This window comes from Microtus pennsylvanicus, chromosome 9 (assembly GCF_037038515.1).
Source record: "Microtus pennsylvanicus isolate mMicPen1 chromosome 9, mMicPen1.hap1, whole genome shotgun sequence".
Classification (NCBI taxonomy): Eukaryota; Metazoa; Chordata; class Mammalia; order Rodentia; family Cricetidae; genus Microtus; species Microtus pennsylvanicus.
The window spans coordinates 47,291,841-47,319,600 of record NC_134587.1 but is presented as its reverse complement, the minus strand read 5'-3'; the positions used below and the strand labels follow the sequence as shown (position 1 = coordinate 47,319,600).

Below are 27,760 nucleotides of genomic sequence, written 5' to 3'. Positions count from 1 at the left end.
CCTAGCCTGACCTCTGCCTCCAAAATGACAGGATTAAAGGTGTAATCACCACACCCCGTTGAAAGTTTTTTTTTTAACGTGTATGGGTGTTTTGCCTGCATATCACCCATGTGTGGTACCCACAAAGACGAGAAGGCACCAGATCTCCTGGGACTGTAGTTAGCATTCATGAGCCACCATGTGGCTACTGGGAATTGAACCCGTGTCCTCTAAACCATCTCTCCATAACCCTAACTTCAAGGAGCCCTCCTAACCCAAACTCTGGGCTTCTTGCTTGTTTATGGCTTCTCTGGACAGGCCCTGAGCTCAGAGGAGAGTGAGGAGTAGGCCCCTACTTCCTGCACTGGCTTAGACTGACTGCCTCCCTGCTAATGCCTGAGGTCCTGGAGTCAGGGAGTGACCGATCGATCGTCTGCCGTCACCCTGGTTGGCTGTATAATATGGAAAGTCCTTGGTGCTAAAGTTGGCTGAAGTTTTTCACCATTGACATGAGGAAAGTGCCTCCTCTTAGCCAGGACAGAAGAAGGTCATTCAAGTTTATTGTATGAAAGAGAAGGCGCGGCTTCTGTACATATATTTACAGGTCGGACTTATTTACAGCAAGATGGAGAGCCGGAGGAAGGCAGAAGGATGGGGAGCCTCCCCTGGCTCAAAAACAGGGCACCTCGGCGGAGATGGGAAACAGCGGAAGCCGGTGGGAGGGACAGAGGTCCCTGTCCTTCAGGAAGGGAGACTCTGTGTGTGTCTGATGGAAGGATGGAATTCCAAGTCCATTCAGAACCCTGGAAGTGCAAAGGGGATCCTGGAGCTGAACCCAGAACATTCTTGGGCCGATCACAGTGTTCCTGTGGTGTCTGGGGAAAGTCCTGAACCCCTCTGCCCCCAATGCTGCCCGCAGCTGCAGAGAGGCAAGTTCTCCGGGGTCACAGCTCGCTAGAGCGGATGGCAGGTTCCAGCTTGTGGGACAAGGCAGTGAGGACTTTTTCAAACTTCTCATAGCGCCGGGCCTGGCTGCTGCCGGCGCCCTGGCTGCCCCAGAGGAGACGCATCTGGAACTCCGTGCTGAACACTTCCAGCAGCTCCGGCCGGGCCTGGAACCCTGTGGGGGAGAGGGAAGAGGAGGGGACACATCAGGGGTCTGGAGAGGGGAGACATGGCAGGGGTCTCGAGGAGGGGCCTCATCCTTCAGGGCCCTGCTCATAGGAACCTTTCCCTAACCCAACAAAACACAGCGGAGAATACGGCTTGCAGTTGGCACCTAGTCTTCCTTCAAGTATTTGCAACCTGGAATCTGGTAAAGACTAGGTGGTGATTTGTGTTCGTGTGTGTGCAGGTGGCACCGGGGGTGGGACCTGGGGCTTTGTGCATTCATTCAAGACACTCGAAAGATGTCAGTGCCTCTCAACCCACCTCACATCGTCAGTTGATGCTCTGGCTGACAACCGCTTGTGGAACCAATGAGTGACAAGATTGACGGGGTAAGGGAGCCGGGAGGCAAGACTGAGGAGCGGGAAATGTCAGTGCATGGCTGGAGACAGGGAAGCAGCGTGGAAAGAGGGAGATGAGGAAAGCCAGTAGAGGACAGGATCCTAGAGACATGGCCGCTACTCACCCTGCAGCTTGACCTCGGCGTTGGTGTGATAGAGACCCCCGTGCTGCGCCACAGTGCGGGCAGCCTCCAAGTGGGCTAGCACAACCTCCACGCCGTGTTCTGTGCTGCCCCAGGGTTCGGGGCCCTCGGCGGGGGCCGAGTCACACTCCAGCAGAGTAATGAACGGCAGCACGTGGGGGAAGGTGGTGTTGCTCAGGGGTGGGCTTTCTGTAGAAGGGGCGACGGGCAGTTAGACCTGAAGACCCTGCCGCCCACTACAATCCCAGAGAGCACCGGTCACCTGGGACAGTGCCCTCTTTCCCTGGTTAGCCCACCCTGGACGTGGACAGGGCGGACATGGCCACCCCACAGGGAAAAGGAAAACAGTCACACTCACACCCTCGCCACCCCAGGAGAGACTCTGGTAAGCCAGAGAAGGCAGAGTCAGAAGGAAGGTACCTTTGCCCTCATTGAGACTTTTGAGGAAAGGCTTGAGCTTCTTCTCATACAGAATGGCACCCTCCGTGTGCCGCTGCCGCAGGGTCACCCACGTCTGTTCCAGCCGCGAGATCTGGGGAGACCGGGCTATGAGACACCGGCTAGGAAAAGACCCTCCAGGAGCAGCTGGTCACAGGCCACTCCACTGACTGAATGGACACCCTGATGTGGGACAATAATTATTTCCCTGGCTGTCACTCATGAAATGGGAAGGGTGCTTTTCATACGTGATCCATGAAATCATGGCAACACATTCACAAACCCTAAATCTCAGCTTTGGACTGAGTGACCTCCCCAGCTGCTGCTGTGCCTCTGTAAGATAGGACAACACGGAGTCTCTCTCACGAAGGGCTGTGTGGTGCCTCGCCTACAGAAAGCTCCTCAAACCAAAGACACTGTATGTCCTGGTTGTTTGGGAGCAGAGTGTCATGTACTGAATTTCTGGTCCCCCAGCTCCACTTCCCAGTGCCAGGGTTATAAGCATGCACCACCATGCCTGGTTTATGCGGTGCAGGCAATCGAATTGTGCCCAACACGCACTCTAATAACTGAGCTGGAACCTGCTCCCACCGTATGTTCTGTTTTCTAAGGATTTTCTTATTTTATGTGTACGTGTGTGTGCCTTAGTGTATTTTTGTGCCCCATGGGCACTCAAGACTAGAAGGCGGAGTAGGAGGTGTAGGCTGTTGTGACTTCGAGACTGGGAATGGAAAGACCCTGCGCCCTCTAGCAAGAACAGGATGCTCTCTTCGGGGGAGCCATCTCTCCAGCCCGCCCACCAACACACTGTCTGTATATTCTTTAACCTCAGTGTTTGTCATTCATCTTACAGGTAGGGCAACAGAGGCCCAGAGAAGGGATCTGGTGGTAAAACGTGGGAGAACTCTCTTGGGTCTTTCACAGAGGAACCCAGAGACTCAGGAAGCTCTTCTATCCTCTATCCTCCCCTATCCCACCCCCACAGGGGACGCGCGCCCGCGGACCCCGCAGTACCTGGGCCATCTCCAGGGCGCCCATGACCGCAGCGAAGCTGAACATGTTGCCCATCGTCCCCCGCAGCTCGGCCGCCAGCTGGATGGTCTTATGCAGCAGCGCTGCCCGCTCCTCTGCGGAGCCCGTGCAGCCCAGGATGTCCACCGCCAGCATGATGGACATGGTATGGAATCTGTGGGAGAGGTCGGGTCAGAGGGGAAGTGACACACGGCGGGGCCAGGTGTAGGTCTTAAAGGGCCGAGGCCGAGAGCAGAGTTAAGGACTAAGGGGCACAGTCAGAGTGACAGGCAAAGGCGAAGGGAGCCCAACTGGACAATATAAGTCAGGGCGGGATCGGGATGCCAGGAGGAGGGGCTTGTAGTTGATCGGCGAAATCCGAAGGGCGGAATTTTAGAATGAACACAGTGGACAGTAACGGTGGGCGGGACCAAGGTTGATGGACGTGGGGATGCGAGAAAAGAAGCCGATCGATGAGCTGCTGTCTTTGGAAAATCAGCCTGGCTTTGAGCCGAATACCAAAGGGTTGCGATTGGCTAATGGAATGGGAGGAGTGGTCAGAGCCCTGGGACAGCCCGTAAGGCTGGTGCACACCTTACCTTTCCAGCAGGTCTAGTCTTAGCTGCCGGCCGTGGGGGAGGGTGAGCAGCTCCATGCCCCAGCGGACTCCCATTAGGGTCTGCATCTCCTTGGTAACGCCCAGTATCCTAGCAACCTGCAAAGACGCCCAAAGGGCTGATTAATTTCCTGTCAGAGTTGGTCCAAGCCATCTGGGAGTCAGAGCGTCAACTAAGAGGGTCGCCTGACTGCGAGGCCACTGAGAACACGGAGCAAGTGATTACCCCTTTCCGAATGACCCTCAGTTTCCCCATCTGTAAAATGGGGGGACGGGAAAATGTCCAGAGATATGTGCCATATTAAATACTCACTTAAGATTAAGAGCCAGGATGCCATTGTCCTAGACTGCCAACCCAAGGCCCAAGTTCACACACTCGGGCCTGCAACCCAGTTTCCCCCTCTTCTCGCCTAGCAACATCCCTTCCGTGTCTTTTCTCACTTCCTGGTTTCTCAGACCAGCATATATCCCAAACTACAGAGAGAGAACTGAGGTACAGGAAGAACTAGGGTTCATAGCAGGATCGCACTGTGGGATCTTGACAGTGGTGAGAGAATGGTTTTTGCTTGCTGTCCAGTAGGGGGTGTGGGGGCGGGGGCCAGGTTCCTCTCCTCCCTAAGTCAGGCGCTGACTTTCTTTAGGCTGGAACCAGGACATTCTCTAAGTTCCCTCAAAACGTCAGCCCTCATTCCAAACCAACTTCTAGAGGCTGTAGGAACATCTTGGTTTTGGCTTTTTAAAAGAAGAAAATGGGCAGGGCCGGTGGTGCACGCCTTTGATCCCAGCACTCTGAGGCAGAGGCGGGCAGATCTCTGTGAGTTCGAGGCCAGCCACAGCTACATAGTGAGCTCCTAACAAAACAAAGTAAAAGAAGAGAAAGGAGGTCCTCGTGCCAGATGACAGATAAGCCCAGGGTCCCAGCACCTAGAAAGACACCCGTGAAGCCGGCCATGGCTTCACTGTCCTTGGGAGTCAGCCCCTCAAATTCTGACTCCTGACCACAAAGCCAGAAGATGAAGGTGCGTTCCTAACACCTACCAGGCAGTCAACCTTGGTGACGTGCCGGGCCAGCGTCCGGGCATCCACACCGGACAGCAGCTCCTTGACCTTGCGCAGAAGGCTCGCCTCCAGAGGCCGGTTCTCCTTGGGGATCAGCTGTGACTGGAAGGTAGCCAGGTTGAAAGATGAGGTGGCTTCCACGACAGGGACTGTGAAGGTCTTGCCCCACTCTCCGTCAGGGACCCCATTTTCTGACAGTTCCTTTTGCCTCTCCCCAGAGCTCCGAGTCTTCCGGGGGGCCTCTCCCGCGGCCCACTCTCGGCTGCCACGGACAGGAGGCTGTAGCTGACAGTAATGGCCAGAGTCCGGGTCGCTGTAGCTGTTGAGGGATGGGGACGGTGGGGCTTTACAGAGGGTGTGAGACGGGCTTCCGTGGGGACCCTTTTCTGACTCCCCAGGAGGCTTTGGAGCACTTCCATGAGATAACTGAGGTTCACTGGAGCGGCGGGCTACTGGCGAGGCAGGCTGTGCTGTGGTAGACGGGGTGTTGGGGGCAGCGTGGACACGGGTCACTGCAGAAAGGAGAAAGGAGACTGGTTATCTCGGCTGCCCTTAAAAGTGTCCCCCTTCTCCACTTCCCCATCTTGTGTATGGAGGTGGTGTCCCCATCTTCCAGCAGGTGGAGGCAGACGCTCCATGATACTCAACAGTCCCTGAACCAATGGTGCTTGCATGCCCCTGTCCCGAAGAGGCTGCAACATCAGAAAGCCACAGGTGGTCCAGAGAAGCAAAGCTTGTTTGTTGGAGTCTATCACCCAACGAGTTAGCAATAATGATTTATGGGGTGTGGGGTGTGTGCCCAGAGCTGGAGATTCACCGTCAACAGTAAAACCATCAACAAAAAGAGGTGAATGGTACCTGGCAGTGGTGGCGCAGGCCTTTAATCCCAGCAATTGGGAGGCAGAGGCAGGTGGATCTCTGTGAGTTCAAGGCCAGTCTGGTCTATAGTCAGTCTCAGTGAATTCAAGGCTAGCCTGGTTTACAAGGATCTCAGTGAATTTGAGGCTTGCCTGGTCTACAAGGATCTCAAGGAGTTTGAGGCCAGCCTGGTCTGCAAATTGAGTTCCAGGACAGCCAGGACTGCTATGCAGAGAAACCCTGTCTTGCCAGGCATGGTGGTACACAACACCAGCCAGAGCCACATGAGTTCCAAACCAGCTTGAGGTACTTAGAGAGATCCTGTCTCAAAAAAGGGGAAAGGGCTAGATGGCTCAGTGAGTGAAGACATCACCATCTAACAGCCTAAGTTAGATTCCTGGAACCCACGCGGTAGAGAGCAACAAGATTCTGAGTTGTCACTGACCTCCCCACATGTGCTGTGGACGATTTGTGCCCCCCCCCAGTACCACACATACAAATAAGTTAGCAAATGTAAAGAAATTATAAAACAAAACAGTAAATCAGGTGTGGTGGCTCATGGTGGCAATCCTAGCCCTCACGAGGCAGAGACAAGCAAGGTGTGGCAGTGTAATCCTTTAATCCCAGCACTTAGGAGGCAGAAGCAGGCAGTTCTATGAGTTTGAGGCCAGCCTGATCCACATAGTGAGTTCCAGGTCAGCCAGGGCTACACAGTGAGTCTCTGTCTAAAAAAATGAAAGGAGCCGGGCGGTGGTGGCGCACGCCTTTAATCCCAGCACTTGGGAGGCAGAGGCAGGCGGATCTCTGTGAGTTCGAGGCCAGCCTGGTCTAGAAGAGCTAGTGCCAGGATAGGCTCCAAAGCTACAGAGAAACTCTGTCTCAAAAAACCAAAAAATAAAAAAATTAAAAAAAATAAAATAAAAATAAAAAAATGAAAGTAGCTGGGCAGTGATGTCGCACGCCTTTAATCCTAGCATGCGGAAGGCAGAGGCAGGTAAATCTCTGCAAGTTCGAGGCCAGCCTGGTCTACAGAGTGAGTTCCAGAATAGCCATGGCTGTTACACAGAAAAACCCTGTCTCAAAAAACCCAAAATAAATAAATAAATAGAAGTAAAAATAAATAAATGTTTTCTCATGGAGGCGCTGTTTTGAAAGCAAGTGTGGCCAGGCAGTGGTGTACTCCCAGCACTCGGGAGGCAGAGGCAGGTGGATCTCTGTGAGTTCGAGGCAACAGTGAGTTTCAGGACAGGTCCTAAAGCTACAAAGAAACTCTGACTCAAAAAACAAAACACACAAACAGACAAACAAACAAAAAAAAGAAAGCAAGTGTGTACACTGACAAAGCTGGTGGCCTTGAGTTCAAGGGGAGCCGTGGGGCACACGGTGACATTCTAGAGGCACAGAACGCTTCCTCCAGGCCAAGGCTCCCGGAGACAGTGCCTGTCACAATGCTTTGGCCACTTTGGGGATAAGACATTTTGTTTAACCATTTGAGGTTTGTTTTGCTTATATTTTCAGAAATAAACTGGGGGCATGTGTTGACTTTTCTTTGAATTTATAAGCACAGAGTACCGTGATCTCGATTATGTTATAAACCTTAAACTTCTCTAAAATGTAAAATGTTTGCTGGGTGATTAGGTTTCAGTTTGTTAGACACTTTTTAATCCCAGCACTTGGGAGGCTGAGGCAGGTGGATCTCTGTGAGTTCAAGGATAGCCTGGTCTACAGAGTGAGTTCCAGGACAGCCAAGGCTACACAGAGAAACCGTCTCAAAGGAACAACAAACAGCAAAGCATACAGCCTGGGTTAGCCTGGTCTAAACTAACACCAGGACCTAGGGACGCACTTGCTGGGTCCTTGCTAGGCAGACAGAGTGGGAGCTTTGCCTGCGGAGGCCAAGCACTGCAGCGGCCAAGCACTGCAGCGTGAGTGTATGCCACAGCCTCGAGCCCTGGCCCATGCCGCACCTCCAGCGGCTTCCTTCATCCTGGGGCTCATGCTGAGAACCGATTTCGTGCCCACCACCTGGCACCCATGGGAACTCTGTGAACTGTTGATGCAGGAACAAGTCACAGACATTGCCCACCCCCTCTGCGAGCTTACCAGTGCTATAGGCAGGGGAGCTGGGGCTCTCGGAGATAGGAGACAAGGGTGAGTGAAGTTCTGGGATCTGGTCCATGCTGAGGGCACAGTTCCTGATGGCGTCCCGAGGACGGGGCAGTGAGGTGCTGTGGATAGGGATTCCATGAGCCCCAAGGTCAGAAACCAGGGGACCCTGCTCCCCACCCCCTTAACTTCAGAAGCAGAAAAAGTGATTGTCACATTCAATTTCTCAATGGACAAATGCGAAAGCTGGAGACACAAGAGCTCAGGTGGAGCAGACGACTCCCAGCCCTGGCCCCAGTGGGCTTTGACCTCAGCGGACCCACAGCAATCCCAACTCCTAGACACAGCCCCCAGCAGGCCTGACTCCCACAGACCCTGGTCTTCAGCGGGCACAGCTCTATCTGCTTCCACTGGCTTCCTTCTCAGTCACCTCTCTCCCTCAGTTACCCTGCTTTCCCTATCCATCCCTACCCAGAATTCTCTTCTCCTAGGCTTGGAGACAGAGTTTGGGGACACTGGCTAAGCTGAGGCTCCTCGGGCTCTTCTATGTCTCTCTTGGAATGACAGGGAGAGACATGCAGGCCAGAGCTCAACTTATCCTCATGGTCTCTGTAAATTAGACCATAGACCCCATCCTCTCCATAGACAGCCTCTCACCGGTGCCCTCAGCCTCCCACTCCCCTGCACAGAGCCTCACATGGCTCAGGGAAACTGGGCCTCCCTTCCATACCCGTTTTCTCGTTTGACACCCCATTTAACAAACCAGGAGAGTGGAGACCTGTCTGACCTGTTGGGGCAGCCATTGCTGCGGGTGACCTTGTCAGTGGTGAGCCCGTCAGTCATGGTAACGCTTCGTCTCTTCATGTGGCTGCCCTTGGAGCCCGAGGGGCTGACAGGGCTGGCAGCCTTGCTGCTGGCCTGGCTCAGGCCATAGCTGGCCTCGAGGTAGCGCAGTGGGAAGGTGCGGTTGACAGGGCAGTAGATGATAGCCCCGCTCTGCTCGGACACAGCCTTACGGCTGCCCACGTGGTAGCGCACAAGGGCTGGCACATGGTCGAAGCTCTCCTGCTCAAAGAGGTACTGGATGTGGGTGTAGCTCTCACCCGCCTTCACCACCACCTTGTTAATTTTGAAGTGCAAGGCCTGGTTGTGCCAGCGGCACGTAAGCACATAGTCCCCCAGGCTGGTGAGTGAGTCCCGGATGAGGAAGTCCCCGTTGCGCTGCACCAGGGTCTCAGAGACCTACAGAAGGTACGGAGAAACTAAGTTTACCAGAACACCAGAGCCGGGGTCAGGGGACATGGAGACTTTGAACTGGGGACACCAAGGCAGCATCCAGAGCATAGCTGGTAGACATCAGACAGCTGAAGCTTAGAACCAGGTTCCAAGGTGGCACCTCAGCTGAGGCCCTGGGTCAGATGCGCAGGAGGTGGCACTTGGAATGTGCACAGGGGACAATGACTGTAAGTGTTGGAATCACTGTGATTACAGACCTAGGTCTCAGACCCAGCCCCTTTCAGGGTTCTTGTCAGGCAAGTGAGTTCCAGACACCGTCCTCCACACACCCTGGACCCCAGGGCATCTCTGGGTGTGTCTGCTCCCTCTAGATACCCTCTCTGTCTAGAATAAAGCTGACGAATGTGTTCATCTCCCAGCGCTCCACTTGTACACTGTGAAGACCTGGTGCTCTGCGCACATCAGGGCCACCGGCCACCAAGGAAGCTGCCATGATATGTATTCATCTCCACGAACTTGATCCCCCGTGCTGGGGCACTGGGCCAGGTGACCCATCAATCCAGGCCTGCGATTTACAAAGTCCCCTAAGCCCAGATACTCCATGTGGCCAAAGCTGAGACCTAAAAATAAATGTTCTCAGCACTCAGGAGGCAGAGGCAGGCGGTTCTGAGTGCAAGGCCAGCCTGATCTACAGAGTGAGTCCTGGGACAGCCAGAGCTACACAGAGAAACCCTGTCTCAAAAAGTCAAAAGGTTGTTCTCTAACCAAGCTCACATGGGGCTGATCTATAAACCAGAAATTACAAAACATAGTAAGAACAACTTTCCTCGAGCTCACACTCAGTGAGCCGGACGTCCTACCTGACCCGCATTAGCTCGCCTCACCTTGACCATAGTCCCTGCGTTTGACACAGGGTCTCACTAGAGAGTCCACAACTGCCTTCGGAGGAGATATTCTCTCCATCGTAGGGAGGACAGGCCCGGAGAGGTGATGGCACTCTCTCAAAGTCACACAGTAAATGGTAATATAAGCCTCATCTTCACCAATGGACAGGCCAGAGACTCTGGGGTGACTGGAGCCGGGCCGAGGTTGGCCAAGGTGTGGGTGGAAGGGGCCAGGGCTGAGATCCCTGCCTGGGGCCCGCTCACCTCCCGAGGGATGCGTCCGTGGTACCAGGCATGGCTGCGGAGGTCTGTGCTGTTGAGCTTCAGCTCCTCTTCCAACTCCTTGTGCAGCTTCTCCGGCGAGGAGTCAAGAATGTACTTCTCCTTGGAGAACTGCATGGGGAGAGTGAGATTTGTGTCCAGTGCCTCAGCCCCTTCCTTTTTCCTCTCAACCCATTCTTCCCCAGCTCATCTTTAATCCCGGGATTGTTGAGGACACTAAAATGCTTGCCGCGGCTCCTCACTGTGGGTCCCTATCCCAGATAGAGTAAAATCTCAATTTATTCTACCAGAAGTACCTATGCAAGGGGTGGATACGGTGAAGCCTAAGTCAGGCCCTGTTCTCCATCCAGTAAGTCCCCAAGCTGAGACAGGAGCTTAGCCAAGCAAGGCAGCTGCCATCAGCACCAGGGTGCTGGACAGCGCCAAAGAGTCCCTGCTCTCTCCTGACCAGAAGATTAAGTCTGAGACTGAGGGACTAGAGACCTCCTGAAGGAGACTTCGGTACAAAAACCCTCTTGAGTCTAGAGTCCACAGGGCCATCTTGAAGGGAAGCTGTCTACAGGTCAGTCTGAGAGAACTGGACCAACTAGCTAAACAGACGAGGCTACATCTGGGGATGTGAACTGCATGACAGAGGGCCGAAGGCAGTCATTACAGGGGCAGGGGCCCCTCACAGCTGGCTTCACTGCCCATTACAATTCTCCAGGCTCCTCCCCCTTGCAATCTCAAGTGATTCCCAGATTGGAAGCTGCAGACCAGCAGGGGAGTCTATAGTCACTCACTGAAGTTAATGCCAAGGGCTCTGCCTTCCCAGCTACCCATGGTGGGCAGTCCTGGTTTTAGAGGTGACCCAACCCCAGGCATCCTATTATCAGAGGACACCCATCATAGAGACAAGCCCACCCCATCTGAGCAGTCTGGGCCTTAACTCTTTCCTCAGTAAAATAAGTGGGACTCCAGGATCTGCCTCACCTAACGGCTACTCTTGTCCTTGTGTGGCTTTGTCAATCCCTAAAGATGGCTGCCCCGGGACATATACTCTAGAATTGGTCAGAAGTATATGGGCAGGTACGGCAGGGGAACAGAGTCTCTCCTGGCTGCCCCCAGTGTCTGGCAAGTCAGTCCTCAAGCATTTCCAGACCTAAGTGCACACTCCATACAGACTCCTTCCTTGTCTCCACTGTTTCCCAACAGCAAGATTCCAGCTCCAGTAACAGGGAGACTCCCCAACTGCGTTCACTCAACCAGGACCAGGCAGACTTGGGTGCTATGCTAAGGCTGGAGCCCAAGGTGACCAGGATAGCCCACTGTCCTAGAGGGGTCCAGGATAGCCCACTGTCCTAGAGGTGCCCATGCAGACCCCCACACTTAATTCCAGGTGTCTACACCTTCAGAGTTGCAGTGCCCCCTGCCTGGTCAGAGATGGAGAAAAACGGGATGGAAGGCAGGTGGACAGGGAAGAGCTGGGGCAAAGGTGGGGCCCTGTGGGCAGATTTGGGTCTATGGATGGTGGGCAAGTTGGGCAGAGTATGGTGCTGCCTGGGGAGCTAGGACATCACCCAGAGGCCTCAGAAGAGTGCAGTGTGGTGCCAGCCTCACTCCCGTCCGTAGCAGAGGAGCCGGAGGCAACAAGGAAAGGGAAGGGTGTTAGTGGCCAATGGTCGGGTGGAAGGGAAGAAGGCCGAGGGGCAGACAGGATGGACACAAGCTGGAATCCTGGGAGCAGGATGGGTCATTCTTTAAAGGGCAGCTAAAGCAAAATCAAGGAACACATGGCAGTGGGGCTCTGAGCGCCTCCCAAGTTCTAGAGACAGAGGGAACCATCTGGTCGCGCAGGGGAAAAGACAGGGACTGCCCGCAACATGGCAGAAATCAATGCCCTAGCAGGGCAAAGAAGTCTTGGCAAAGCTGAGATTTGGGCCTTTTCAGTCCACGACACTTCTCCAAGAGGTCCCCTTATTCCTTAAGATCATTAGCCTCCTCCCTTTTTCTTTTTGTAAATAACTCATTTTTATTTTGTGTGCACTGGTGTTTTGCCTGCATGTGTTTCTGTACCTAATCTTGGAATTATTGACAGGTGTGAGCTGCCGAGTGGATGCTGGGACTCGAACCCGGGCCCTCTGGAAGAGCAGCCAGCGCTCTTCACCACTGAGCCATCTCTCCAGCCCTAGCCTCCTCCCTTCCATTCTGAAGTGCCCACAGCAGTGCAGGCCTCCCCCCCACGCACCCCTTCAAACCACATAGGATTCTGGGAAAGAAAGGTGAGAAGCACATGAAATGGATCCTGTACCCAGCCAACACACACACACACACACACACACACACACACACACACACACACACCACTCTCTGCTCCTAACAGCACACACTGGAACTCCCCTCCCAATTTTGGAATAAATTAGGGACAGACTGTGTCCCAAACAAAGAACGTGGACATGACACTGTGTGACCTTGGACCAGTCACTTCCCTGGCTAAGCTTGTGTAGCTTCATCTGTAAAGGGGTTCTGGAAAATGGTACCTCATTTCCAGCCCTAATCAAAGGTTAGAGTTGGGGGTGAAGACCCCAACCTTCCACACATCTAGGGGTAGGAAGCCCTAGAACCCCTGTGACCTCCTCCTCACCCTGGGCCTCAGGGTCCTCAGCTCCCAAGAGTTGGGGGGGGGGGTAGGTGAGAATGCAGCATCCCTGCGCTCGGAGCAATGCGATTGGCCAGAGATGATCTCACCGCCTCCCGGCCTGCGCACGCCTGATTGGCCCGTGCGGGGATGCTGCGCTCCGCCGGCGGGGCCGTCATTCAGGCGGGCTCGGAGCAAGTGTGTGTGTGAGGTTGGGGGAGCTCAGAGGTGAGGTGCCCCGCGTCTCCCAGGAAGCCCGAGAGGCAGCAATGGGGGGAACCTCTGTCAGGGTCTTAACCTCTTCCCACCAGCCAATGCCCAGCACTATTCCCCCAGCTCCCTTAGGTATCCCAACCCCTGACACAGCCACCCCAGAGGATGCTCCGCAGAGAGGCGGGGTCCGGGTCCTCCCCTCCACCCCCTTCCGTTTAACCCTCGCACCGCCACTGGGCGCTCCTGCACTGCTGGGCCAACTGGCCTGCGAGACCTGCACCCCCAGCACCCTGAACCCACCCAGATGGCTGGAAGGTAGCGACACTGTAGTCTCCGCCGCGTGCCCTGTAGCATACTGCCCTTAACTCTGCTTCTAGATCCCAGCCCTGCGTCCCTGGTACAATGGGGACCCAGGTGGCTCAGGGTCAGCAGCAGGGACCTCATAGCAGACTGGAGGAAGCCCACCTCCCAGCCGAGTCCCAGTTCCAACTCGCTCCCACATCTCTTGCAGTCCAGAGTCTCAGGAATGACCCCTGGACCCGCACCCCGCGGAGCGCCCTGGGTACCCCGAGGTGAGCTTGGAGCGACCCCGCCCCCTCCCTTCGCCCCTGGCCAGGCCCGCACAACCCTACCGGGATGCTCTCGGACTGCGGTACCCATCACAGCCGGCCGGGCGCAGTGACCCGGGTCCCCGCGCCGCCCCCTCACCTGCACCTGCACCAGTGAGCCACGGTAGAAGCAGCAGGCAGCGGCGGACAGCGCACTCCACAGGCTGCAGCGCTCCGTCATGGTGCAACCGGGAGACCCAGGTCCCCCGAGCGTGTCAGGGGTGCGGGAAGGGGCGCGGGGACCGACCGGGCTGGGCACCGGCTGCGCGTGCCTCTCAGCGGCGCGATTACCTCATCGCCTGGTCGGAGGAGGAGCGGGGAGGCGGGGCGGGGAGACCCCACCCTCCAGCCAGCTGGGGAGGGAGGGGAGCGAGGAGAGGGAGGGGAGGGGACCATTGTTCCTCCCTCCTCCACCACCCCATTCCCCTATGTGGGTTCCCCAGGACCTGCAAAGAGGGATGGCACCCAGGGCAGCGGGGTGGAGAGGGGACCCCGAGGCGGGCAATAAGGCTCCCGCTTTTCGTTACTCTCGCGCCCCTCTGGGTCTCTCAGACCCCGAGCCAGCAGGGACCCTGAATTCAATTCAATCTAAAGCTACAAAAATCCTCATGTTTAACCCAATCCTTTGTGGCTTCGGGTTTCTCATCTCTGATTGAGAACAGTTGATTCTGGCAGTGCCACAGTCCGGAGGCTGTTGGAGCGCCAAGCGCAGCCCACCTGCCTCTCTAACTCCCCAGGCTCCCCACCCTGGGGTCCTTCTCTTTGAGCCCGGACTGGCTTGTGTGGAGACGTCTGGAATACAAGGCGAAGACGTGCAGAACTTTGTGAGTGTCACCGAGCTCAATCAAAAAAGTTGCCTGGTAAAGATAGCTATCCATAAAGACGCCCTATTAAGTGGGTATCACAAAACCTGAGTTTGGGGTAAGAGCTCGCCTAGAGTGCATGCCTGCCAAGGGTTGGGCACTGAGTCCCATGCCAGCACAGAAGGAATCACACAATCAAAGTCTGGACTTGCAGGCTTGGATGTGGTTTAGCTGGTAGAATGCTCGCTTGCCCAGCATGCAATCCCCAGCACTACATAAACTGGACGTGGTGGCACACACCCGTAATCTCAGCACTCAGGAGGTGGAGTATCACAAGTTCAAGGTCATCTTTGGCTACGAGGCCAGTCTGGGCTACGGGAGACCTGTTCTTATAACTAACAACAACAAGAACAAGATAGGGCATCCAAACTCTTCCTTCCCACAGGCTGTGTGACCTCATGCAGAGTCCACCTCTCTGGACCCTAGATGATTATTTTCTATAGATATACCTGAAGCTCTGAGCATGGAGTGTGAAACCTTATGGGCTTGGTATTTTGAAATCCTGAGAGTCCAGGGTCCCTGTCATTGTCTGGGGACTTTGGAGTTCTGGGCACTCTTCATTGCTGAATCGTTCAGGGCAGGAACAAAGTTTGGAAACAACTAATTCCAAACCTCACCAGTAGAGACTTTAAAACAAAGCTAAACTTGCTTTGAGGATTGCCCAGCAGTTCCAGTGAGCAGGTGTTCCTCCTCTGAAGGTTTTTCAGTCTTTTCCCCCTCTGTAATGGAAATGGAACCTAGGGCCTCAAAAAGGTAGACAAAGGCTGTACCCCAGCTATGTCCTCACCCTGAAATCTATATTTTAATTTCATAAGGAAAAAAGAAAGGGGGCTGGAGAGATGGCTCAGCGGTTAGGAACATTGCCTGCTCTTCCAAAGGTCCTGAGTTCAAATCCCAGCAACCATATGGTGGCTCACAACCATCTGTAATGAGGTCTGGTGCCCTCTTCTGGCCTGCAGGCAGAATATTGTATACATAATAAATAGATAGATAGATAGATAGATAGATAGATAGATAGATAGATAGATAGATAGATAAAAGAGAGAGAAGAGAGCCCCCAAACTTTATAAGGTTCTCACTGCCTTGACAGGCATAGCTGATCTGTGGCATTCCAGTCCCATCCCGGCTCCGCCCCCCATATAGCCCCTCCCCTGTGCTACAGCAGCTCTGTGACTTGATGTCCCTGAAATCTGGGTCCAGGCCAGACTGCCCTGGTCCAGACTCAAGAATTCCCTAGTGGGCACAGACTCACTGAGCCCCCAAAGTCCCCCACTTCACATGAGCAAATGCTAAGTGTCAGAGAAGCAAGTCACTGCCAAACTTGGGACCAAAATCCAGACACTGGCCCTGACTGTAGGAAGCCTTGGATCTGATGCCCAGCAGCACATAAGCCAAGCATGGTGGTGGATGACTGAAATCCCAGCACTCTGGAAGTAGAGATGGGAGGATAAGAAGTTCAAGGTCATCTTTGACTACGTAGTAAGATTGAAGCTACCCTGGGCTGCATGAAACCCTGTCATGAATACACACACACACACATACACACACACATGCATGTAAGCACCCATGCATGCACACACACCTGCTGTTGACACATATCTTTAATCCCAGCACTGCAGAGGTAGAAGCTGGTGTTTGAGACCAAGTTGTTCTATATAGTGAATTCCAGGACTACACTATGAGAATGTCTTAAAATAAATCAATCAACTGGGAGGGGGTGGCTCACACTTTTAATCCCAGCACTCAGGAGGCAGAGGCACGTGGATCTCTGTGAGTTCGCGGCCAGCCTGGTCTACAGAGCTAGTTCCAGGACAACTAGAGCTATTATACTGAGAAACCCTGTCTCAAACAAACAAACAAATAAATAAATCAGTCAGTCATAAGTCTGATGGATTAGAGAACGTGCCCAAACCCTGAGTAATTCTCAGGTTCCTGCCTGGCCTGACAGCCCTTTGTATCCATGGCACTTTTCCTTGCCCTCTGCAGTATTTGATGTTCATCCAAGGCCTGGCTCAAAAGAAGCTTCTGATGGCGGAAGGGCCAAGGACATTGTATGGAGTCTGCGCATCAAGCATGGCACAGTACCAGCTCTGCCCCACAGAATCGCTCATGAGTGTGAGAAAGTCCTAAGTTTCTAACCTGCAAATGGAAAACCCAATATGAGTTGGGATTCGGGAGATGGCTTAGTGAATAAGGGCACCTGCTGCCGAGGCCGGGGACCTGAGTTCAGTCCCCAGAACCCACATGGCAGAGGGAGAGAGCTGACTTCAACAGTCTGTTCTCTGATGCCAGCATGCACACCCTACTATGTTCACAATAAACAAACAAATAAACAAATAAAAAGTTTTCTAAGTTTGCAGAAGAGCAAACAGCTGTTTTCAGCAGCCTGCATTAATTTCCAGAGAATCGGCTTTCAAAATGCTACTTAGTCTTTGTTATTACTACTGTTATTTGCAAACCCATGTTTTCCTGCTGAGACAGGGTCTGCACTGTAGACAGTCCACTGTGGCCTGAAGCCGCCACTAACCGCTGTCCTCCTACCTCAACCTCCCAAATTGTGCACGGCAATCATGTGCCATTGTGCTTAACAAACAATGACAACACCCTGCACTGTGTGACGGGCTCACTCTGAAGTGTCGGGCACACAAACATCCAACAGCCGTAATTAAAAACCGAACCAAACAAACAACAACAAAAACAGGTGCAATGGCTCTGGTTTGTAACCTTGGCACACAGGAGGATCCTGGGGGTGGGGGCATGGGCCTGTCAGTGAAACCCCAGGTCACAGCGACACCCACAGTGGACAGGAGCAACTACACACACACACAGAGAGAAAGATACAAGCGTGTACTCATATACACACAAACTGCATTGTAAACACTGCCAATGTTTACGATGTTAGGCCTTTTGCTTGTTTCCTTTTAATTCACAGAGATCGGCCTGTCTCTACCTCCCGCTCTGGAGTGCTGGGATTAAAGGTGTGCGCTACCACCATGAGGCTTTTCGCTTGTTTCTTTCACCTAGGCTGGCCTCAAACTCACTTTGTAGCAGAGGATGACCTCGACTTTATCCTTCTGCCCCTTGAGTGCTGGGGTTACAGGCACACAAGACCACTCATTGTATGTGGTGCTGGGGATTGACCCCCAAGGCCTCCGCAGACTAGGCAAGCACTCTATCAACTGAGCCATAGCCCCAGCTCCTGAAGTAGGCTCTTGATGTCTGTGAATTGTGCCCGGTCTATGCTGAAAAGCTGAGCTACTCCTCCTCTTCCCCCTTCCAGCACCAGCGCTCAGTAGATGCCCCAAGACTGGGTGGGATCTCACTGTGGGGGCCACTGCATGGGGACATCCTTGGAATGCTGTCCAGCTGGTGGGTCTGAGGCCAGCAGAGTGACAGGAAGCATGGGAAATAGCTGTCCAGAATGATCCCCTGTTCCTGAGGGCTGCCCACCCTCCCCACCCTCCCGACCTTCTCCTCCCAGGAGGAAGTCAGGTTCCTAACAGGCACGGGGTGCTCTATCGGTCCACAGCCAACCCCAGCCTGCCCCTCCTACCTTCACATAGTCGCCAGCAGCCTCCAGTTCTCCAGCAGCCCTGGAAGAAGGGAAAAGAAGTGAATATTCTCAATGTTTCTCAGATCTCTTAAGTGTCCACCTGCCTGTTGGCCTGGGGCCTGGCCCTGTTTTGGGAGCCTAGAATGCTTATATAGGGCAGGAGGATCCATGGCTGTTCCACCCCGCAGGCTGTGCAACCCTGCGGAGGTTCTTTCACCTCTCTGATCCTGGGTTTCCTCTCTATAGATCAGAAACAAAGACAGCCAATGCCTAAGGGAGTTGTCTGGAGGACTCAGGGTGAGCATCCAGCTCATGACTTCTACTTTCCTGATGTCTGCTTCTTCTCCCTGCTTCCCCAACCTGATCCCTAAGCGCTGGAGGGCCTAGGCTGAGGCTCAACCCCTCTCCTAGCCCCTTCACTCCTTGGTCTATGTTGCCAGCATATTAGCTTGTCCCTGTACAAACCTAGCCACCACCTGTTATACCCATACACACCTATTCTTGGAGGCTATTTTTTCCAGGATATTGAACAAACAACCTTCCCCTATGTGAGTCACTTCCCCCGGCCACAGCTTTGTGTGTGTTTGTATGTGCATGTGTGTGCACACGTACGCACATGCATGTACGCTTTTTTATTTTGCATTTGACTGAGACGGGGTCTCATGTAGCCCAGACTGAACTCAAATGTGCTAGGTAGGTGTGACAGGCTTTGAACTTGCTCCTCCTGCCTCCACATGAATTCTGGGGTTACAGAGGCGCACCACCACACTCAGCCCAGCGTGGCCTAAAGAACGTAAACCTTCCTCTAAGGCAGGCCCATTCCTCACCCGGGCCCTCCTATTCCCTTCCGTCCTCTCCATGTCTGAGGCATCTCCAATTTGCCGCCCACAAGCAGCTGCTTGTCCTCCACTGCCTTCCCTTCTTGGGGTCCCAGCTCCCTTCTTCCTGCTGTGACAGCCAAAGGCTCGGGTCCACTTCCCACCCTTGGCCCACCAGCAGGCTATGGCCCATTCAGCAGCCCTTGATCCATGCCACAGGCCACACCCCGCCAAGCAGGAAATCCTCCCTTAGAACAGAGTATGACCAAGTCTCCCCTGAAGCCAGGCCACCCCTGACTCTTGCTGTTTCCCCATGTCCACTTGCCTGAACTATGAGTTTCAGTTCTGATACCAGACAGCGACTAAGTAGCCAAAGCAAGTGACCCCACTCTCCAGGAGTTCCCCTTAATCACCAAGCCTCACTCAGCCACTTAGTCTGGTCTGAATTCCTAGACTCAAGACTGTCTCAGACTCCAGAGTAGCCAAGATTATAGGTGACAACTGCAGACCTGTCTAAAATTCCTCCCCTCTTCTCCAGTGCTGGGGAAGAGAGGCCTGGCCCTGCACGCTCTAGGCAAGCACACTACAGCTGAGCCGCGTCCTCAGCCCTATCTGCTAAAGAATAAAACGTATTCTCTCTCCACAGCAGTGCGATTTATCATCCCCAAACTCTCTGTCTCCTTGAGAATAAAGGGGGCTGTTATCACACTAGCAAACAGCCGTGTGTGGGCCCACAGGCCCCACCTCTGTGGCTGTGTGTGCTGGTGGTGCCCGACTGCCTACCGCACCAACACTCCTCAGCCATCCTGCCCCTCATTCGGCCCCAACGCATTGGCCTTGCCAGCTCCTTCCCGCTTCAAGGCCTTGGTACTTACTTGGGAGAAACTGCCTGGACCTCCCTTTTCCCAGATTTTCACAAGGCTTTTCTCTCCTCCTCTTTCTTCAGGGCTCAGTTTAAAGTCCTCAGAGAAGCCTCCCAGGGGACACCCCACATACAGCCCATCCTCCTCACCCTCCACCTCCCATCTGCCTCCACTCCCCTAATCTCGCCAACCCCCACCTGCAGCAACCATTTTGAATTTGTCTCTCAAGTGAAAATCAACAGAGACCCTATGAAGGTGTGACTGTCATTCACCAGTGAACCCCAATCCCCAGCGAGGTAGCAGCTCAGTGGCGCACATGAACAGTAAGCAGCCCCGGCCAGTGGCCATGGTGCTCAGCCATTCTCTTAGGCTGAACACTTGCTCCCAGACAATGGCCTCGGGTTTCCTACCTGCAAAATGGGAAAAAAAATGTATGCTTAAACACAAGAGCTTAACACTCCAAAGAAAAGATGAGCTGAAAGGGAAAAAGGAAGAAAGAAAGAAAAGAATGACCCCCGCCAGCTCCTGAGAGCAAGGGCCCCGTTCTAACATTCTGAAGTCCTTTAGACTTCTCCTACTAGAATGTCCTTCCTGGCTCTAACCTGTCTGTCCCTTAAGCTGCAGCCTGCAACAGCACAGGTTTCCAAAGCCTTTTGAATGCTCCCCAGTCAATGACACTGCCAGGAGGGAGCCCCTCCCCTGTCTGCTCTGTCCCCTCTTCCTGGGTGAGGTGTCCCATCCCAACATTTCCGGCCATTCAGGTCCGGAAATCCTCCCACTGGGAACAAATTGTCAGGGACACACTGGGATCAGCCCGGTGCTTCCTCCTGCTTCCTGTCCACTTCCTCTCGATTCCAGGGCAGGAATACAGCCTCAAGGATGGGGTGCTGCCCTAGGGATCAGCTTGTGTAGGTGGCCAGAGCCAGGGGGGTTACCCAAGGCAGAGCCCCAGGCCAAGGAGCTATGATCCCTTAACCTCCCTTGCCAGCCACAGCACCCCATCACCCCAGTACCCGACATGACTGTAACACAGGCCAACTCCTGGTGGCCCTGTTAAAACTGGAGCACAACTTCCCTTGCCCCACCCTCTGGCAGCAGGGACCCAGCCCCATCAGCCTGGAAGTCAAGGTTCCTAACAGGTTGCTGGGGATGGGCTCCTTCCTGCCAGGCCCAGGCACACTCACTCTGCCCGCTGCTCCAGCCAACGCCTGATTGCGAGTACCCAATCCGCAGCGACTCCTCAGGGTTGCTCTTTCTTTCTTTCTTTCTTTCTTTCTTTCTTTCTTTCTTTCTTTTTATTTTATTTTTCTTTTCCAATTTTGAGACAGGGTTTCTCTGTGGAACAGCCCCGGCTGTCCCAGAACTCTTTATGTAGACCAGGCTGGCCTCAAACTCAGAGATCCACCTGCCTCTGCCTCCAGAGTGCTGGGATTACAGGCATGCGCCACCACCGCCTGGCAAGGTTCTTTCTGTTCCTGTACTTTCCCCTCCAGACATTGGCTCAGAACAATGCTGAGAAACTGACAAGCACCTGGTGTGTGTGTGTGTGTGTGTGTGTGTGTGTGTGTGTGTGTGTGTGTGTACACAGGCCTATGCATACCACGGCACTGATGTGGGGATCAGAGGATAACCTGGGGTGCCAGTCTCCGCCTTCCACCTTGAGATGGGGTCTCTGTTGGCTTCCTGCTGCATTTGCCATGCTAGCTGGCAGCAAGTCTCCAAGGATTCTCCTGTCCCCATCTCCCACCTACCCATTAAGAACACAGACTGTAGATCTTCATGCTTATGCATCTGGCTGTCTCGTGGGTTCTAGAGGTTTGGACTCAGGTCCTCAGACCCACGAAAGAAATGCTTTAGTGCCCAGAACCATCTTGCCAGCCCCAGCACCCAATGCCTCATATGTGAGAAGCAAGCCCTGTACCGCTGAGCTCCGCACCTCCTCTGGACATGCTTCCTCTCTTTCCTTGCCCTTTCTTGCTTTCCAGCCGCCATAAACTATTTCCAAAGAACCCCAGGGTCTGAAGCCTCTCGGCCTTTGCACAAAACATTCCCTCTGCCAGGGCCATCCTGTCTGCTTCCAGCCAGGGGCCAGGCTGGTTCTTCCTTGGCCTGTAGCTGTCAGTTTGCTAGGAGACTTCTAGACCCTCTCCCTCTCACTGGAACGATCCAATCCAGGAATCAAAGTGTTCGTGAAAACTCAGCTTCGTGAATTAATTCATTATTTCTTACATTATATACTTCAAAGACACTTTTCTCTTAATATTAGCGGTGAAATCAATTACCAAGCAATAGTGACAACTGAGCTAAATCAGACCCATTCATCGGCAGCATTCATTATTTAAATAACCAACCCCTTTAATTGCCTGTATTAACTGATTTGTTCTGATAACTGACACCATGCGTTGCATATACCAGCTTAATTAATTGCATTAATGAGTAGTAATTAGTACCCATTATCCTTTATTTCCCTGATGCATGCTGGAACTTTACCTTCAGGGACCTCTGGCCAGGACTGGAAGGAAGGGTGAACTTCCAGGAGGGGGAGGTTGTCCCATCCCCCACCAGGCATGGTCGCCCTCTCTGTGTCCCCAGGTTTGTTCCTTTGGGCCTCAGGGTCTGGTCAGATGGCCTGAGGAGAGAACTGTCCAGCTCTGCCACCTGCCTTACTCTCTCTGAGGCTGGCTTCCTCATTTTCAGAGAGTACATCATGTCTGTCCTGGAAGGCCACAGTGCTCATATGAGGATGAGGGCCAGGTCCCCAAGCCCACGTGGGCTCCGGGTTTCAATGCCGCTCTCCTGGGGGATAGAGCTTTTCTTCCATAGCCCTAATTTTTATTTTTTCTCAATAAAAACCTAGGCTGGTCTCAAACTTGTTACGTACCCAAGGCTGGCCTTGAACTCCTGATCCTCCTGCCTCTACTTCCCAAGTACTAGGTCAGATTACAGCAGGTGTTTGCCATCACACGTGGCTGTCTTGCTTTAGATTTGTTTCTTTGTTTTGTTTTCTGAGACAGGGTTTCTCTGTGTAACAGCCCTGGCTGTCCTGGAATTTGCTTTGTAGACCAGGCTAGTCTCGAACTCACCTACCTCTGCTCCCAAGTGCTAGGATTAAAGGCGTGCGCTACATTGCCCAGCTTTTATCTTTAGATTTTGAGATGGGGTCTCACTCTGATTCAGGTTGACCTTGAACCCATAATCTCCGCCCCCCCCTTCTTCTTCCCAAATGATGGGATTACAGATGAGCAACACCTCAGCCATCTTCCTCTAAGTTTTTTTTTTTTGTTATTGTTGTTGTTTTTTTAGTTTTTCGAGACAGGGTTTCTCTGTAGCTTTGGAGCCTGTCCTGGCACTAGCTCTTGTAGACCAGGCTGGCCTCGAACTCACAGAGATCTGCCTGCCTCTGCCTCCCGAGTGCTGGGATTAAAGGCGTGCGCCACCACCGCCCGGCTTTCCTCTAAGTTTTGCTTACTCCTCAGGGAGTGACAGTGATGGTTTCTGGTGTGTGCCTTCAGCTTCAGTGTCCTAAGCAGAGAAAGCCAGGTCTCTTCTGAGACAGTGACAGCAGTGGGGACTCAGAGTCTCTACCAAGAAGTCTCTGGAATTTACTCCCTTCCCCACCCCGTAGCACAGGCTGCCACTGGGTCAGCCACATCCCTGATGTCCTCCTGGCTGTGGGGAGCCATCAGGAAAGGCACTGGCCTAGGAGGATGAGCTGAGTCAAGGATGCTGAGCCTGAGCTGCTAAGGGTGGCTGGGAACCTGCTGGAGAGAGGCACAGCGAGCCCCCTAGAGGGAGGAGTGTGGGCAGTGGCTCGCTGTGGTGCCAAAACTACACAGCTGAAGTGGCCTGCCAGCCCCAGTGTCTGTTGTGCCCCTCATAGGGAGTGACACCCTTGGAAATGAGGGGCTAATCCTGGGTGGGAACAGAAGGAAGCTGGGGAGGAGATGGGGCTAAATAGCATTTTACACACATGGGCAAGAGACAGGGTTGGGGAGAGGAAGTGGGGAGGGGGCCGTTGCAGAAGATCCTCGGGGATTCTGAAAGGCACCTAAGAAGGAGGTAGGAAGCTATGGGACTCAGTTTCCCCTCCTCTAACCTGAGCACCTGGCCCTTGGTCCAGGTCCCTACTTTCTATCTAGTTGTCACCACGCAGGAAAACTAAGGGTCAGAGGGAGGGGGACTCACTCAATGACACACATCCCTGGGTGTCTAAGCCCGTCCTGCTTAGCCTTCACCCTACACAGGTCCAGCTACCTGTATAAAGGGTCCCTTAGCCGGGCGGTGGTGGCGCACGCCTTTAATCCCAGCACTCGGGAGGCAGAGGCAGGCGGATCTCTGTGAGTTCGAGACCAGCCTGGTCTACAAGAGCTAGTTCCAGGACAGGCTCCAAAACCACAGAGAAACCCTGTCTCGAAAAACCCAAAAAAAAAAAAAAAAAAAAAAAAAAAAAGGGTCCCTTAAGGGCTGGAAGCAGAGTGGAGGTCAGAATTGGGAAAAGCTCATCTTCCCTGAGACAGTCAGGTTCCCACAGCTCAAGGCATCCTGGGGTCTCAGGGACTGTGAGAAAGTCTCCACAGGAAATGAGAGCCAGCAGCAGCTGGGCCCCTTCACAAGACATGGACCAGGGAGGCTGCTCAAGCTAGGCCCACAGTGACCCCCCTCTCCACGGGTAATCGGGTAATAGCTACCAGATGCCTGGCAGCTGACGTCACTCTGCAGGGCCGAGAGGGTCGTGGGACTCTGGGGAGACTTGGAAATTCTTGAATCAGAATCAACATTCCAGAAGGAAATGGGGAAGGGGGGTGTCCTGGCCTATTTGCCGTGCCTGGCACTATGGCTTGAACAACATAGGGTGCTCTAGCTCTCTTTTAGGGTGTCATTTACCCTAGTCTCAGTGTCCTTCCAAATAGCCTTCTTGAGGTTGGATCTGGTTGTCTGGGAAGATGGCAAAGGACATTCAAGGGAGGCACTACAGAGGACAGAGTCTAGATCCCCCCTGCAGATGTGCCCAGCCTCTGGGCTACAGTGAGGCTGAGGACAGCTATGTTGCAGCCCAGCATGCACTGCAAACTAACACAGTCACAGTGTCAACAGGCTGGACACAGCTCAGCGGGTAGAATGCTTGCTTAGCATGCAGGAAGCCCTGGGCTCCATCCCCACATCCCATAAGATCAGGGGTGTACTGTGCCCCTGTAATCCCAGCACTTGAGAAATAGGAGGATCAGATGTTCAAGGTCACCCTCAGTCCTGTAGTGAGTTCAAGGCCAACCTGGGCTAAATGAGACCCTGACACAGAAGGTAAGTAAAAAGGTGACCATATCTGCAAGGAGAAGGGTTTCCTGAAACAAGTCAGTGAGGCACCCTAAACTCATTTGCTCTGTTTCTTCTCCCATCCTCACTTGGGTGCTCTGATCTCGGCTGCTAATGATCAAACAGGCCAAAGGCGCCCCCACCTCAGGGCCTCTGCATATGCCACTCTTCCTTCTTGGCTCACTTTTCCCCCCAGTCAGTAAGTACATTCATTCTTTCTTTGTTCAATTATTTTTTTCCTCCCTAACTTTCTTTTTTCTTTTTTTCTTCCCCAAATCAGGGCTTTTCTGTGTAGCCCTGGCTGTCCTGGAACTCTGTAGACCAGGCTGGCCTCAGACTCAGAGATCTGCCTACCTCTGCCTCTGGAGTGCTGGGATTAAAGGTGTGCGCCACCACCGCCGGCTTCTTCCTAACCTTTCTAAATGGACAGCATTCCGAGACCCTCACCTCATTGTAAATCTACTCGCTAGTTCTTCTCTAGCTCTTCCTAGAACTCACCTGTCTGGTTTACCATCTGACTCGCTGGTTCTGGGATGAGGTCTCCATAGATTCAGCTATCTGTGCTCGCTGCTCTCTGCTCAAAGCCTAGGATGAGTGTGAAGCCCCGGTATAACTCAGGAAATAGCAAAATGAACGACGCTAGTGAGTGAAGTTCTTGTGATCGCCATGCAGCCTGACTGACAAGCTCAGTCCCTGCATCCCACACACGGGAGAGAGCCACAAAGCCTCCTCTGGCCTCCACACATGCACACATTGGGACAGGCCCCACACCAACGTAATGATAAATACAAGTGTAAAAATACATATAAAAATAAAATCAACGAACTGCTAACTCGGCTTGACTGAGGTAACCCTAAGTGCTCTTCTGGGAAATGCGCCCGGATACCAGGGCACTGTGGAAAGTCATTTGAAACAGCGGCAGAAAAGGCTCTCAGGCTTTCTCTGAGGGAGGGAAGTATGGCCTAGTGGTTAAGATCTTGAGCTGAGAGTTGGTCTGGGAGCAAACTAACTGCAGTTCTCACAAACGCAGAACCCCAGGAGAGCTGTCTTCTCTAGGCTCTGGTCTAACCACTGGGCAAACAAAGCAAAGGGGCTTCTCACTTTCAGAGCCTTGCTAGCTGGTAAGTCATGGGACCCTGGCTTGATATTGCTGTGTGGGTACATGGGGCACATGTGGGGTCCCCTCCTTCTCCAGGCCTGGCCTCATCCTCTGGCACACTGATTTAGGGGCAAGGGGCAGTTGGCCCGCTGTCTCATTTCCTTCAGCAGAAGGCTGTGTGGAGGATGCAGGCCAGCTGAAAGTCTCCTCTGACTTCTGCCTCATCCTCCATGATCTCAGCAAAGATAGGGCACCAGGAAATCCCTGCAGCCTCACCTCTTCCCCTTCCTTCCTCCTGCTCCAGGTGCACCCTGCCTTTTCAGGATGGGGGAGGGCACCATCTCCCCAGCCTGGGCTACTCTGACATTCACCAGATTGACCCCTTGGGACACTCAGGAAGGTGGCCCCATCCTGCTCACTGGCACTTTTAGCCGTCCGTCCAGCTGGGGCAGAGCTAGCCCGACACCCACTGCTCTCCCGACTCCAAGGGACTCCTGTAACGAAATGTTCAATAGTCCCCAGAGATTGGGGCTGTTGTGGGGACACTGTGTCCTGGGGCACCAGAACAGGGTTTGATCTGGCCTGCTAACCCCATCCTGAGAACCTCTGAACACTTCAGGAGATGGGAGGCAGAGTGTCTCAAATGCTTCTGTTTGTCGGTTCCAGGAGAAGCCTGATGTCAAAGGCGTCCCTGGGACAAGCCTGTGCCATAAGAGCTTGGGCAGAGGCCTAGACATTCACAAAGCTTCTGAAGACCCTTCATCAGGGCCCTGGCCCTGCCTGAGGTGAATATGTTCCTGAAGGTTGTTAGCAAGAGCCCAGGAGGCGGAGTCAAACTCTCATCCTGACTTCCACTAGGCGGGCCAAACAGGCAAACTTTTCTGTCTTGATTTACAAGATGGGTTCTATCTCCAGGAGCTGCCCAAAGATGAGGAGGGAGAGAAGGAGAGAGAGAGAGGGAGACGGGGGGGGGGGGGGGGGGGGGAGAGAACAGTCACAGCTCAAGAGCAATCCAGATGCTGCCAGGTGTGGTGGCACAGGTCTGCAAGCCCTGCCCTTGTTTCATGTGCAGGATGATCAAGAGTTTGAGCATAGCTGGACATCCTGGCACTTGCCTTTAATCCCAGTACTTGGCAGGGACAAGCAGATCTCTTTGAGTTCCAGGTTAGCCAGGGCTACATAAACTGTCTCAAAAAAAAAAAGTTTGAGCACAGCCTGTGCTACATGAGACCCCGCCTCATAAAGAAAAAGAAAGAAAAGCCCCAGATGTTAAACCCATGGCAATGTGTGTCAGTTGCCTCTGGGACGAGCATCCCCCCACTGGGCCACTACTGCTTGTCCCCCGGCTCTCCCTAGAGTCTGTTCAGTCACTCACCTTCGGGGCCCCAGCGCAGAGCACCTCCGGCCCACTGCAGTCATGGTTTCCCTTGTCACCTCCTGCAGCCCGGGAACTGTCTCAGTCTGACACTCCCGGCTAAGAGTCAGGCAGGAGCTACGGAGCTTAGTGTCGGACTCTAGGGGTAGGGCCAGACCTGAAGACCACGCCCTAGACACGCCCCTGCGCCGCTACAATCTAACCAAGAACACATCCTCCTCTACTTGCTCCGATCTCGCTCCGCCTCCCCTTCCTGTCAATCACTGTCCCTACCCGAGAAACTCGCCCCCTACCGAACACACCCCTCAGCCGCGTCCTGCC

General features: G+C 53.6%; 1 protein-coding gene across 2 annotated transcripts; it reads right to left on the bottom strand.

The window, feature by feature from the left end:
• Window positions 1–522: 522 nt before the first annotated feature.
• Window positions 523–27,576, bottom strand: Sh2d3c (SH2 domain containing 3C). 2 transcript variants are annotated; one of them, XM_075985880.1, is made up of 11 exons: window positions 27,440–27,576; window positions 17,975–18,014; window positions 10,103–10,231; window positions 8,506–8,960; window positions 7,716–7,840; window positions 4,734–5,266; window positions 3,679–3,794; window positions 3,083–3,254; window positions 2,051–2,162; window positions 1,613–1,819; window positions 523–1,099 (listed from the first exon to the last, which is right to left on the bottom strand). In XM_075985880.1, exons 1-11 carry the CDS (start codon window positions 27,481–27,483, stop codon window positions 924–926), a joined length of 2,109 nt encoding a protein of 702 aa, XP_075841995.1. In that variant the 5' UTR covers window positions 27,484–27,576; the 3' UTR covers window positions 523–923. The 2 variants fall into 2 exon arrangements, with proteins under 2 accessions (XP_075841995.1, XP_075841994.1); XM_075985879.1 differs by lacking the exons at window positions 17,975–18,014; window positions 27,440–27,576 and adding an exon at window positions 13,659–13,849.
• Between the last annotated feature and the right edge of the window lie 184 nt (window positions 27,577–27,760).

Coding starts and splice junctions, on each gene's coding strand:
- Sh2d3c (XM_075985880.1), bottom strand. CDS start 27,483: ATGACTGCAGTGGGCCGGAGGTGCTCTGCGCTGGGGCCCCGAAG. Junction 18,015..27,439: donor TCTGCGCTGGGGCCCCGAAG/GTGAGTGACTGA, acceptor CCCTTCTTCCAG/GGCTGCTGGAGAACTGGAGG. Junction 5,267..7,715: donor CTCCCCTGCCTATAGCACTG/GTAAGCTCGCAG, acceptor TCCTTTCTGCAG/TGACCCGTGTCCACGCTGCC.